Source organism: Pygoscelis adeliae, unplaced genomic scaffold (genome assembly GCF_000699105.1).
Source record: "Pygoscelis adeliae isolate BGI_AS28 unplaced genomic scaffold, ASM69910v1 Scaffold215, whole genome shotgun sequence".
NCBI lineage: Eukaryota > Metazoa > Chordata > Aves > Sphenisciformes > Spheniscidae > Pygoscelis > Pygoscelis adeliae.
Window position 1 is genome coordinate 864,402 of NW_008824770.1, and position 13,147 is coordinate 877,548.

The following is a 13,147-nucleotide window of genomic DNA, read 5'->3' on the forward strand; positions in this document are numbered from 1 at the left end:
GTGAGAGTGGACTTTTTAGAGTAAACCATCATACAGTTAAGCATTTTCACGTAAATGCGGCTATCTCATGTACGCTGGCAAGAAAATACAGCATAATGTTACATCAGTAATGGTTGCCTTTCTTTGGAAAGCTCAGTTTAGGCACTGCCAATGCATTTAGTAGTTTGAGGTGACCTATTTGATTCTCTATTTTCATTAGCAGACATAAAATCATGTTATTTCAGTGGATATGGTCAGTGCAAAGGACCTAGACTACTGAGGAAAACAGTAATGACCTCCTCATGTCCAGTCATGTTCTGCCCACTTGGAAGAAATTACCCTTTTCCTCATCCCATTGACACTTGCCTTGCTGCACAATTAAGTCCAAAGTCCAAATGGAAGTGTATTCTTTGGTAGATGACTAAGTTTTGCATTATCACAGGTTGCTGCTGCTGCAGCCCTTATCCTCGGACCCAGAGCACTATTAGAATCTTTACTTTCCGTAAACCAGTACCGATTGTCACAATGACTTTAACAAAAAAGTAGATAGTAAGCTTTTAGTGACCCAGCAGTGGTTGAGGACGGCAGTGGAAGAATGGGATTTGTCAGCACAGGTAAAGAACAGAAATTTATTGGTCTGAACCTTTAGGTTTCTAGTGCCAAAGACAATACAAAATATCAACTGAGTAGCAGCCAACTACCACAGATGGAACTAGAATGAAAAAAATGGTCAAGCAAGAAGAAATCGCTGTATTGCCATACTCCAATTCAGTCCAATTCAACTCCTACACGCTGAGAATTCTTCTCTAAAACCCTGGAGAGAGTGGAGGATTTTTGGTTTGTGGCATATGCGCAAAACTTAGCTCCTTCTCTATCTTAAAATTCTATTCACATGAACTGGTCAGACGAGAAACTGGAACAGGTACAAGTGTGGTTACTCATTGAGCAAGAACAGTCTCTGAGAGGGGCTTATTTCTTCCACCTTATTCAGCAGACCAAAACCTATCCTGTTCCTGCAAGTTGCTGTGAATGCTTTGTAGCTGTATTTTGTTAGACACTAATGGAGCCTAGGGGTCTGTGTGGTTCACAAGGGAATCCCTCAGTGTTGTATGATACGGGGTTTTTTTAGCTGCAGTGGTGGGCCAGTTTCCCAAAATGATTCCCAAGATGCTTCAACCTTCTTGTTATTTCTCATGGTGAAAGGGGAAAAACACAGCTATTCCCAAACACTGCTTTTGGTTTTATTTGGGAAGGTCATCTGCCCACCAATGCCTATTTCTGTCACTATGCATGAGATCGTATTTACACTCTTGAAAGAAGCATTGGAAGTAACTGCTCTTGTTCTTACAGAAGCATTAATGGACTAAAGAGGTCTGGATTTCATTCTAAGTAGGCTTTTTTCTAGACAATATTGAGTAAGGTCTCCAAGGTGGGATTACTGTAAAGCTCTGAAGGGGGAGGAACTAGGTGCATGGTCTCTGTTGGGAAGGATACACGAGGCATTTGTGTAATGTAATCCTATTTTAAGTCTCTCTTGACATTGGCTTTACACCTGAGGAGTTGGGATAATACAACTTCCATGTCTTAACCCATTGTTTATCTTTTCTCTATGTTGCAAACTCTTTGGAACAGAACTCACCTAAAGGTGAAGAACCAAGGCAAAAAACCTACCATGTCAGGATTAAGCATTTTTGGTAGATTTAGCTTCTGACTCAGACTGCACTTCTGAAATGTTTGTTGTAAGAAAATGTTTACTTTAGAATGAAAAAAAAAAAGTGAAGTTTTCTTGTGAGATATTCTACATCTACTAGCTATATCAGTAATCCACACTGTTCCCCAAGAACAAATTTTCTCTTGTCAAATACAAAGTTCTCCTTAACATGAAAAAGACTGAGACCACAGGAGGAATGCAGTGTGCGGTACAGGAAAAGATACTCTGGGAAATGAAAGCGCTGTCCCTTTTTTTTCTTCCAGAAATGGCCACAGATTAAATTTTGTGTTTGGACATTTAACAAAATGATAATTCCTAATGGTGTATTTCAGGTTGCTGATTCCATAATTTCAGGATGATTAAAATACTGAAATTCAGAGTTTGGGGCGGCAGGGGGGGACTATTAATGTTCTTGAGAGTATATGAATTATTAAAGCAAATTTGCAGAGATGGAAATATGAAGTCTATTCTTCAGTATCTCACTTCTACCCAGCTCCAGTAAGTGACAGCTACCATCATTAAGAAACCTGTGTGATGTACAGGGTCCGTCTTAGAGCTGGAGAAAGTTTAACAGAGGTATACAGAATGCAGGAAGGCTCTTTCAAATGTTACATTATAATATTTCTAATCCCTTGAGAAGAGTAATCTCTGTAGGCACCAACTCATGCATGTAAAAGTGAGGAATTAAAGTTAATAACTCTATTTCTAAACCAAATATTGTCATATTTGTCCTCTGCCCTAATCCTCTTGGTGGATTTAAATCCATGACAGGCTTGAATTCTTGAAAGAAAGCAGATCTTTAGTTACCAGGAGCACCAAAAAAAAAAAAAAAGAAACTCAGAAAATATAATATTTCACTGCTTTTATAGCTCAAGAGCTTGCTTGATTTTTCTGTAGACTTTCTTTTGAAAAATTCCCCTCTGGGCTGAGACGGAGCGCTAGAAATTTGAGACCCAAAGGTTTTTGTTTTTTTTAAATAAAGCTAGGAGTGGTTCAGAAATATTGTTGAGAATGGAATGCCTTCTACAACCGCCTTATCATATTTCAGTCCGTCTTCTTGACATTGTTTCTTGCATGCCTCCAAAGAATATTCAGATGTCATATGGCCAATGCTTTGCATAATATCTTTATTCTGACATTTTTCTGTTGTCCCATTTTTGGTCTCTATTATTAAAACAATCTGTAACTTCAGCTGATGCATGCATTGTCCTATGTAGCTCCTTCCTGATCCTTAAATCGTTTTCCCTCACTTCCCCAGATCTTTGTTTAGACTTTGGTCTTTCTATTTCCAAAATGGTTTCCAAAATCCAACCTTTCCTTTCTCATTAAGGGTATGTTTGCAGTCCATTCCACTGACCTTGTTGATTTGTTCTTGTCTCTTGGTGTTCTGAGATTTCTTCAAGGAGATGCAACCATTTCCTGAAATTGTAGAAGATATAATTGTGGCTAATGGCTATTTTACAAAACATGGGAGAAAAACCTTAGTTGGTTATAATTTAGTTGCATCTTTCAAAACACCCATTTGTTTAACCGTTGTTATTTTTGGATGCACACTGGGCATCATCTGGTGTCTATGAGACTGGAACTGGAGTTTCATTTACCTTCGTCGTTTTGATTATTTGTCATGAAGTGACATTTGAAATTACCAAAAAGAGCAGGGGTGGGAGTTATGCCACATAAGTAATTCAGAGACCCTGAGTCAATAAAATACTCAAGTACAATGCTGATAGATAAGATGGCATACAGATCCTTGTTGAATCTATATAAATAGGTTAATCTCCAGAGATTATAAATAGAAAAAGAGCTTCTATCCAGATTGTGAGTCAGCTTATCATGTCATCTACCTTAGAGTGATGATTTATAATTAGCTTGACCACATCTCAGGTATTAACTTGGTTGGGTTTTTGAGTCTAGTGCCAAATTTTTGAAAGTTTTTTTTTTTACTTCTGTAATTTCCATTTTAAAGTGATTTAGAAAAGCTGCTTATTTCTATCTGTATGCATATAAATGCACATGAATATATTTCTGTGTGTAGGTGGATCTTTTTTCTTTACATGTCCAAGGAAATTTAAAATGACTATGGTTTGCCTGATATTTAATCAGTTTGTGAACACAGTTACCATCCCCCTATGCTTTAGTGCTTTACATCTCAATGTTTGCGGTAGGTTTTAATAGTAATTTGATACACGAGTTTCAACTTAATGGAATTTTGCATTTTTTTCTGTACCTGGAAAAAGAAGATAAGCTAAGGCATTTTTAACAGTTAGGTAACAGCAATTGAAGCTTTTGCTTTTTAATGTAACAACCTGCTAACTCTCTGGTACCTCTTATAGATAACTAACAGATTTAGTTGTCATGAATTCTTAAAATGGGATTAGTGTAATAGAAGGGACTGTAAGAACAGACTGTTGTAACTGTGGAGCATTAGCTTGAGATTGATCAAGAGTGTGATTCTTTCTGTTTTAAAACCAGATGATTTATAGTTACTCATAAATTACGGGTTTCTATTAAAAATGAAAGTCATAATTTCAAAAAAAAAATTGGCAGCCTAAGCAGCGAAAATGAATGTGTCATATTCATGGTTTTAAGCTAGTATTACAAGTCTGAGTATAGGAAAAAGTAAAACAAACTAGAGGTTATGGCTTAATTTTTTTTAAAGTTCTGTAAGTTTTGGCATAAGAGACATTATAATAAAAATAGCCTGACATAGCTAAACATGTACTATGGCTTTTGTAGCTCTGGAGTACTTGACTGAAATTTTGTGTTTAATTTCATAGTATACTAAGGTGTGTTGGCTCTGTGCTTTTAAATCCCACAGAACATGAAAGGAGGCACACAGAATATGGATTAAATGTTGTTTAGCTGACAGACATTAAAAACTAATAGCAATCCGGGTATATAATACTGTTCAGTGGTGTCTTGTGTAATCTGTTAACCTAGAAATACTAGTGATCTGGGGAGAAAAATCCCCACATTGCTCTAGGTAAGAAACGTCCTAGTAACCCAAATTGCTGAAGTAGTAAACAGCACTTTAATAATCATTGGGTACCGTTTAGCTGGACGTCACAGAAGTGAGTATGTAGTTAAAAGCAGTCAAGCCTTGGAATTAAGAATGAGCCTCATTATTTGGGTCTGGGTGTCAGAATTAGACAGTGCTGAAAATATGTTTCTGAGTAACTTGGAGAAAGAGATTGGATGACTCTTGCAGGAGTGTAGCTGGGAGTGAGAGAGCAGCCGAGTGTTGTGAGCTTTTGTTTTTTGCTTTTTCTGAATTATTAATAGCCAGAAGGAGCTGGCAACTGCGTTGTATCTGTAATCAGCCATACAGCAAACTTTGGAAGAATTTGTTACATAGCTCTGGTGCCTATGCTTCAAAAGGGATGCAGAAAAACACAAATGGAGGGAAGAATTATGCAAAGCTTGGAATATCTCCCTCAGCTTCTCTCTTTAGTTCATGCAAAAGATGCTTACCAAGTGCCTTGATTATGATCTGTGAATTATTTTTTTAAAATCTGTAATGAAAGTCAGTGTTTGGAAACAATTCTAAACAAATCTAAACCAGAAATAAATCACAGGCTGTAATGATTGAGATATTTACACACTGGAACAGTTTATTTAGGGACACAGTGAAATCTCCCGGTCAAGATTGGATGTCTTTCAGAAAAAGGCGTGAAAATGTCTTGTACATGAAACAGTGTTGAGGGGCTTGATTTCAAGAGTGACTGACCTTTGATCGTCTGTGTTCTGTGCAGAACTGTTGGGCAAAAGAGGTATAATCATCCATTCTGGTCTTAAAGTATATTTGCTGGCCACGGATACTTAAATGGGCAAACTTTCACTGAAAATTATACATAAGATACAACATGCCTGTCTGATTATACAGAAAATATCAGTCCCATTTTAAAGAAACCTGTATCCCACAAGGCACGCTGTAGGAAATGGATTCATCATTGCAGATGATAGGTAGGACGTTCAGAGACTGGTATAAATGCAGGTAGCCAGAAAGATGGTGTTTGTCTGCTAGAGGAAGAGATAACTGCTGCTGTGGGAGGTTAGTGAAGGTGTGGGAACTGGAAAAAAATATTTAATGGAGAATTATTTTCTGCTACAGATGTTTCCTGATTTCTGTAGGCTGTGAATTACAGAGAATGTTGCCTTAGTATTGAAACTATTTTGATTACTTTAAACTGAGTAGTCTTGCCCGTTTGTCTATTCTGAGATGGTGTCATTTGAGATCTTTCTCTGGCAAAGCAATGTTCTTCTACAGAGTGGAATTTGAGCTGCAAACCCCAGTTCGGGGTTTTGGGGATAGGCTTTCTGTCTTTACCAGAATATTTTGTGGAGGCAAATTTGTATGGGGAGTGCTTGCAGTAAGCATCAGCAGCCCACCCTAGTCTTCCTCTCCCAGTAAGGAGTAGGAAAGTGCTGGCTGCAGGCACCTTATTTCATGCACGTCCAGTGAAGCTTTGCTGCCACGTAGTGGTGGAGATTGAAGCTTGTTTGGCGGTGGATGGTCCAACCCTCCTACTGATCTCTTGGACCAGGTTCCATTTCTGTAGCAGAAATGAACCTCTGCTTTAGGTTCCCCGGTGTTACAAACCTTATCCCTAAAAAGTGTGATCAGGAATAAATGCCTCCCCCAGCATCCAGTGGTGCCTCTCCGTTTTGGAGGCTTCTAGGTTAGAGGAGTTGTGCTGTGTCTGCTCTGCAAGAGCCAGGTCAAGCAGGGGAAGGAAGAACATTCCCGGCTGATACAACACTGCCTGTTTCTAGCCTTTAAACCCAGAATGTGGTGACTGCAATAATAGATGATAATAGCTGATATGGAATAAATAAAAATAGGGCAACCAAAATATTTTCGACCTTTTTATTCTAACTTCTAGGCAGAGTATTTTAAGTTTGTACAGGCTGAATTTCTGAAGTTTTCTGGTGGTGATAATTTAATGTCGGGAATAAATAGAATCCAAAATTTTAATTCTAAAAATATGAATTAGCTTCTTTAAAATAAGTAAATAAATTAAGATAATACTTTCGGTTCTTTACATTTTCTGTGATTACTTTTTTGGTAACATCTTAAACAGAAGTAAAAGTTACATAAAAAAGGTAAAGGAGGATTTGTAAGGAATTGCTATCGTTTTATAGAGCTTCTAGGGCTTCATAAAACTACTAAAAGCCCCAATAGGAAGAAACTTGTAGAGCTTTGTAAGCAATTTGGCTGACTGTGAGGGACCAAAATCCTGACTGTCTACTACGTGTGGTCAATCACGACACATTGATCTGAACTGTGAATAACAGTTGTGGTAGCTGTCTAGAGACCTCTTTTAATGGTGAGAAGAATTATCTTCAAGTGGCTGTGAAACAAAAGTACTTAAAAGGACTGAAAGACTCGAAGGGGAAATGGTTTATGTTTTTTCAGTGTGGTCCAGCCAGGCTTGTAAGTGGAAGTGATTCTTCTAACGTGACGCTTTAGTATTTCATTTCTGTCTACAGAAGTTTTAGTGATAATTGGATTACTTGTTGAAGACCAGAAAGAAATGTAATTAACAAGAATTGTATTTTCATTTTCTCTGTTTTTTAGCCCTATAGACCTGTTCCAGAAAACCTCTTAGAGAAGTTGGGTGGCTTTAGCTGTTGCATAAACAGCCCGTTTGACTAGGGTTCCAAGCCATGTGGGTTGTCTTTCTTGGTAAGGTTTTGTATCTCTTCCTATATTTGATTAAAATGAAGTTAATATTTAAATAGTCAAAAATCTGATTTAAATGAGGTACTAGAATTGAGCAAAGAATATCCTCTTTTTCTCATTAGGCCAAATGACTCTTAGGAAGAGAGTTTCCTAAGTAATCATTTAATTATTGAAAATAACTGTAGTGCAGGAAATGGTCTAACAAAAAAAAAAAAAAGTATCTACACTAGGTAATAAATCAAACTCCCCAGCAAGGATGTTATAATAAATATCAAGGGGGCTTAAGAAAACAGATGTACGTATTTCATTCTCTTTGTCACCACTCTTCAGTATCCTACATTAGTTAATGATAATACTTAAGTTTTAAAACTTAAGTTACTTGCCTTTTTCAAGCAACATATGTTCAACATTACTTATGCATTGCTGTATATCTGTCGTCAGATTCAAACCTCATCAATAATTATGTCTACTATCTTTCATCCATAGAATCCAAATTGTTTTATAGAACAATTCATAGAGGTCCTGATGGCTGCAATAGACTTGCCAATCACATTTAGTCCAAATTGGACCTCCTAATATGAGAATGCAAAGCTGGAATACTCTCTTTGGGAAATGGTTTGTAAGTCCTCCTCTCCAGTAATGCATCACAATAGGATATTGGTTAGCCACTCCTGACAGTATGTGGCTGTATTTTCACAAGTCATTAAACTTATTAAAAAATCACTGTGCTATTGCTAGCATTGACTCTAACAACCTCTTGTAGCAGAATCCATATGAAAAGAAACAAGAGAATTGTCAAAAGTTCCCTTTGCAATCAGTGGCAAAAGTTCCACAGGTTTTAGTGGCATAGATTTTCATGGTTTATGTTGATTCCAGATAGTAAAATTTTTCACCCTTTAGGGCAGATTGCTAGTGCATTTTCTCCACCTCTCTTCCTTTCTCCCCGTACTCCCCCCTCCGTGGCAATTGAAGTTACAACCCAGTGGAGTTTACATGATAAATTTTAAATTGCTGTATGAAGGTGTTACACAAGTATGGAACACGGGGCAAGTTGATTCAGTTTTGGTATTGTTTGTGTAAGTCAAAATAAGATAGGAATCCCATAGCATACAGTACTGAAGGATTTTGAAAAAAAGTTGCTATAAATGCGTACAAGTGTTTGCTTTCATTCCCTAAACACAGGTGGTCTAGTAATGAAGCTCCTGCAAAATAAAATAAAATTTTTTCTTTCTTTTGTATGCGCTCTGCACTGTGACAGAGATATTGTAATCTTCACTTGTCTATAATATTAATTAATTTGAGAGTGCAGTATCTCCTGTTGGAAAAACCGAGACAAATCTGTGCAATCAGATCTGCTGTGCTTGCTGCATTTCTTTTCTTCTATGCAGTTTCACAACAAACAGGCTCATGCTCTTATTTGTAGTAACTATGGAAACTTTAGAAGCTCTTTTTCTAAAGCTGAGCATACAATAAAGTGCTTAAAGTGTTGGTAGGATTAGAGACTCTAGAATATGTTTAATTTTCTCTCTGTGTCTCTATCTTTGGAGAGGAGCAAGAGGGTAATGTGAATATTAGCTGGGGACTAGCTTTAATCTCTGCTGACACTTAAGTCTGTCTAGGTCTGCACACAGCCATCCAAAGGTCTTAGCCCCACACAGCATGCGAACAAGGGAAATCATGCATATTCATGACTGAATTTACAATGGAAAACCTACATACAGAAAAGAGTTTTTGAATGAGTGAAAACGTTATTGAAACCGTTTTGCAGCTTCAGCTACAGTAGTCAATAATGATAAATGCCATAATGATGATAGAGTTCATAAGAGAATGGGAATGTCTTAGATATTATGTAAGCATGAATGGATATGATAATAGGAGAACATCATTTGCTGTGGGGTTTAGCAGTGTTTTTGTGTTGAAGGACATAAAGATGATGGTAACAGGATTATTCCCAAGGCTAATACACAAAAAAAAAATTCTGAGAGTACTTTTTTTCTCTGTGTGGCACTTTGCGTGATTGAGAACTGTCACTCTTTGAAAATTACTTTTTTTTTTTTAGGAGGTATTCTTTTATGCAAGCGCCGTATTTTATGCAGAGCTGTATTTTAGGAACACAACAAGAGAAGTCTGCTCCTCATCCCAGGAGCAGAGCCAGGGAGGGTGGTAGCATGTTTCTCACAGTCCATTGGGAGAACTTCATGTTACTTTCTGGCACTCGTGAAATGCCCTAAATCAGACCTCAGAAAGATCTGCTAGATATCAGCCTTTGTTCATCTGCATTCATCAGCTTGCGTACTTTACTATTCTGAAATTTATTCTCACCATTGGAGCTGATGTGTGAGATTCTGCTCATATATGATTTTATTTCTTTGGTATTTTATTGTTTTATATACTCAAATGTTATCTTCAGTGGAAATATTCAGTTTATGTAACTTAAATGTAGCTTGGCACTTGTCTTTTCACTTAACTATAGTAGTGATGCACTGACAGAAGAGAATACATTTATATTCTCTGTCATGTTCACCTATTAAGGCGTTGATGTGATACATAATTTTTTTTTTTAACTTCTCTCCTCTGTCATTACCTCATGCCAGAATTTTTTGAATGAAGGAGGTGTGCAGCATGTTTCCTGACAAAGTCTGAAGAACTCTGTCAGAAAAAAGCCCTATAGTTGTTACTGCTTTGCTGTTTTTGATTTTCAGTTCTGGGCTGCTTGAATGTGAAAATAAATATAAACTGCTGTTGAAAGGCAGGGGGCTGTTTCAGTGATGCATGCCAGTGCAGGATTGTTCCCTAGCATGTATGTTTCCTGTGACGTTTGTCCAGGCAACCTTCATCTAAACCTTTCTCTCTCTGTTGAGGATTCCTCGTGTGCTTTTTATTTCAGTCCCTTCTCTATTCTCTTTTGGCATCTAAGTAGCGCTGTGGTTAGGTATGGTCATAGACTTTTTTTTTTTTTTGTCTCCTGTATTCTCAGTTTATTACTTCCCCTCTCTTAAAATGTAAGCTTGTGAAGGCAGGACCTAGTCTCATATTAAAAAAGCTGCTTCTGCTATGTGCTGTTGTTCATCCAACAACCCAGCATGAAAGACTGCCTCTGCTGAAAGTGTGTAAGCCTAAGCGGTGGTTGGAGGCGGCAGCAAGGTAGGCACAACAGCCAGTGCAAGGTGCACAGAGAAAATGGTAAGACTGCTACTGTAAGAATGTGCATGTAGTGGTACTGGGTTTTCCAAATGCTGTCATAATAGATTGTGTAAGAAAGTCCAGTTCCTGTATTTTATTGTTTTGGGTGAAGTTCCCGTCTTCCACAAGTATGGAGTTTTCCCCTCCAGTCACCCCCTGGCAAATGCCCATAAGAACACTATCTTATCTCTGTGCTTAGGCACTGTCCAACCCAAAAGACATCAAGGAGATGAGTAAATTATGCATATTCTTCTACTGGATGTGAAGCTACATGTAGTAAATAATTGGTGCCCTGCAGGCAAAAAGCACTTTTGTGTGATTCAGAATGGCTTGCCTCCCGTTTGGGTGACTTGGGAAAGATTATATCATAACATAGCTTTTCAGCTGCAGAATTGGGGCTAACATCTCTGACGCTTCATAAAATGAACACTGTAGTTCACTTGGAAGATGCCTGACTGATAATCCTGGGAATTTAAATCCTTCGTCTATGGCCCTGACATGTGCCTCAATCCTGGCCTCAAGGGACCACCTTAGAAGGTGAATGAGTTGCAGCTTGTGCCCATTTAAACATGAGCAGGAGCTACCTGCTGGTGATCTTACTGTCTGTTCTGTTGGCAAGTTTGTAAAAACACCCAGGCACAAAGAACCGAGTTTAGGTAACATTAAGTTAAGTATTTTTAAGTGTCTCCCACGTTATTTGTGCCATTTTCAGTTGTCAACCTGGATAAGATGTGTTTCTCTTTTATTACATTTCTTCAACTTGTACAGTGAAAAAAATAGTTGTTTTCTTTCTTGTACCTGGTTTACAGCTCATTTTGTTTGCCAGTTCTTGGAAGTGTAGTATTGAAGTGTTCAGATCGTAAACACAGTGACTGACTTTTTTTTTTAATCTCACTAGGAAGATCATTGGAACATTTCAATTAACTGTAATTTTGGTTTAAAACAGTATGTCCTTTTAATTCCTGCAGTTCCTTTGTGTTGTGTTATGTTTGTTTGTTTTTTTTAATTCAAGATAAAACCTGGTAAACTTGCCTGAAGTTAATGGACATACCTCATTTAAACTTAAATTACCTCATATGCAAGTATTTGCAGGTTCAGAGTCATGGCCTGTAAACGTCTTACTTTTTCTAACCCTTGATTTCTACTGTTTTTCTGGGTTTGAGGGATTGGGGGAGGGGGGGCGGCAGGGGGAGGGGAATGCAGTCCTAAATTAGAATAAGCATTGCTTCATCTTTAAATAGATAAATGATCCTTAACTTTGTTCAACAGTTGTGAACCAGTGGGCAGTATATGCTATCCGAAATCTCACTGAACAGAATGAGAGAAACCAAGAGCTTATTGCGCGGATGGAGGAGAAGGGGCTGGCAGACAACTGTGCCCTTGAGAGTATGGGTTTAGAGACAGAGAAACGAGATGACAAGTTAATTCTGAGATCTGTCAGGAAAAAGCCCTCGTGAGCAAAAAATTAAGAACAGTCAAATCATTAAAAGAGGATTTCTCTTTTAAAATATTTTTCCCTGCTCAGGCAATCAAGATTTCTTCAGTTTTAGTTCCAGTCTGCTGGAAGTGTTACGTTCATTCTCAGAAAAACTGCCAAATGATACTTCTGCCTCACTGTTGTAAACAAAAGGACACCTATGCATTTTCTAAATACCTAGGTAAATTAACCTATGGAAAAAAACCCTTCTTTTCGGATGGTTGAAATTTCATTACTTTCTTGTTTTGTTAGTAGAAAGATGTCATGCGTGCAGTATTGAGTTGTTGTAATTTCCATTGCTGAACCTGGAGTTAACTATCATTAAAAACTCAACAAAGAAATAACTGCTTTGCAGTCTGCCTTCTCCATTTAAAAGATCTATGCTGAGTCAGGGCTAAACAATCGAAGTTACTCGTTTTCAATCATAGTGCTTAAATATCTCTGCTTATATAAGGATCAGTGGAACATTGGATGTACATAAATATTTAGTGAATTAAACACAACGTGCCTTCTGTGTATTTAAATTATTAGTAAATTGTCTTTTCTACCTTGTTACCTTTCAGTCTTCATGACAAGTATATTAAAAACAAAGCTGAAGCTGTTGTGGCAACAGATGCTACATTCCTTTGCACTGGGGCATGTCTCTGTTTTGGAGACTTGGGTGTTTGTTTGAATTTTATTTGTTCCTTTGGATGGTAAGTCAGCCCACTTTCCTTTTATTTTGCACTTCTCATGGGTTTTCTGAACTCTGGCAGACTGCTGAAGAGGTAGTTTCTCACTGTGATTAATTCTAGCAGTTTCTTTTCACCCCTCTGCCTTTCCAAAACATTGACAAAACTCATTTCCAGTTAATTAATTCAAGAGAGGCAGAAGAATGGAAGGCCCTGCCTCTTCATTTTGGGTACCCTCCTATATTGTTGTTGGACCCTGCCACTGTGGAATGTGGCATGAATGAGATGGGGGAGAAGGGGGGTGATGAAAGGGGAAGCCAAGAAATGTAATCCTCCATGCCTAAGCAAAACAAGAATTACAGCTTAATACTGCTAGCGCTTGTATATCCTTGCTGTCATTTGGTTATCTGCAGTTGTGTCTAACAGGAAGGTCCCGGAAAAGT

General features: G+C 37.8%; 1 protein-coding gene across 1 annotated transcript in view; it reads left to right on the top strand.

Annotated features, from left to right (window-relative positions):
* ATXN10 (ataxin 10) overlaps positions 1–12,540 on the top strand; it is a 102,194-nt gene extending 89,654 nt beyond the window's left edge. The window contains exon 10 of the mRNA XM_009323643.1: positions 11,826–12,540. Coding sequence (XP_009321918.1) covers positions 11,826–12,013 — 188 coding nt within the window. The 3' untranslated portion in view covers positions 12,014–12,540. The remainder of the gene's footprint in view (positions 1–11,825) is intronic.
* The last annotated feature ends 607 nt before the right edge of the window (positions 12,541–13,147 follow it).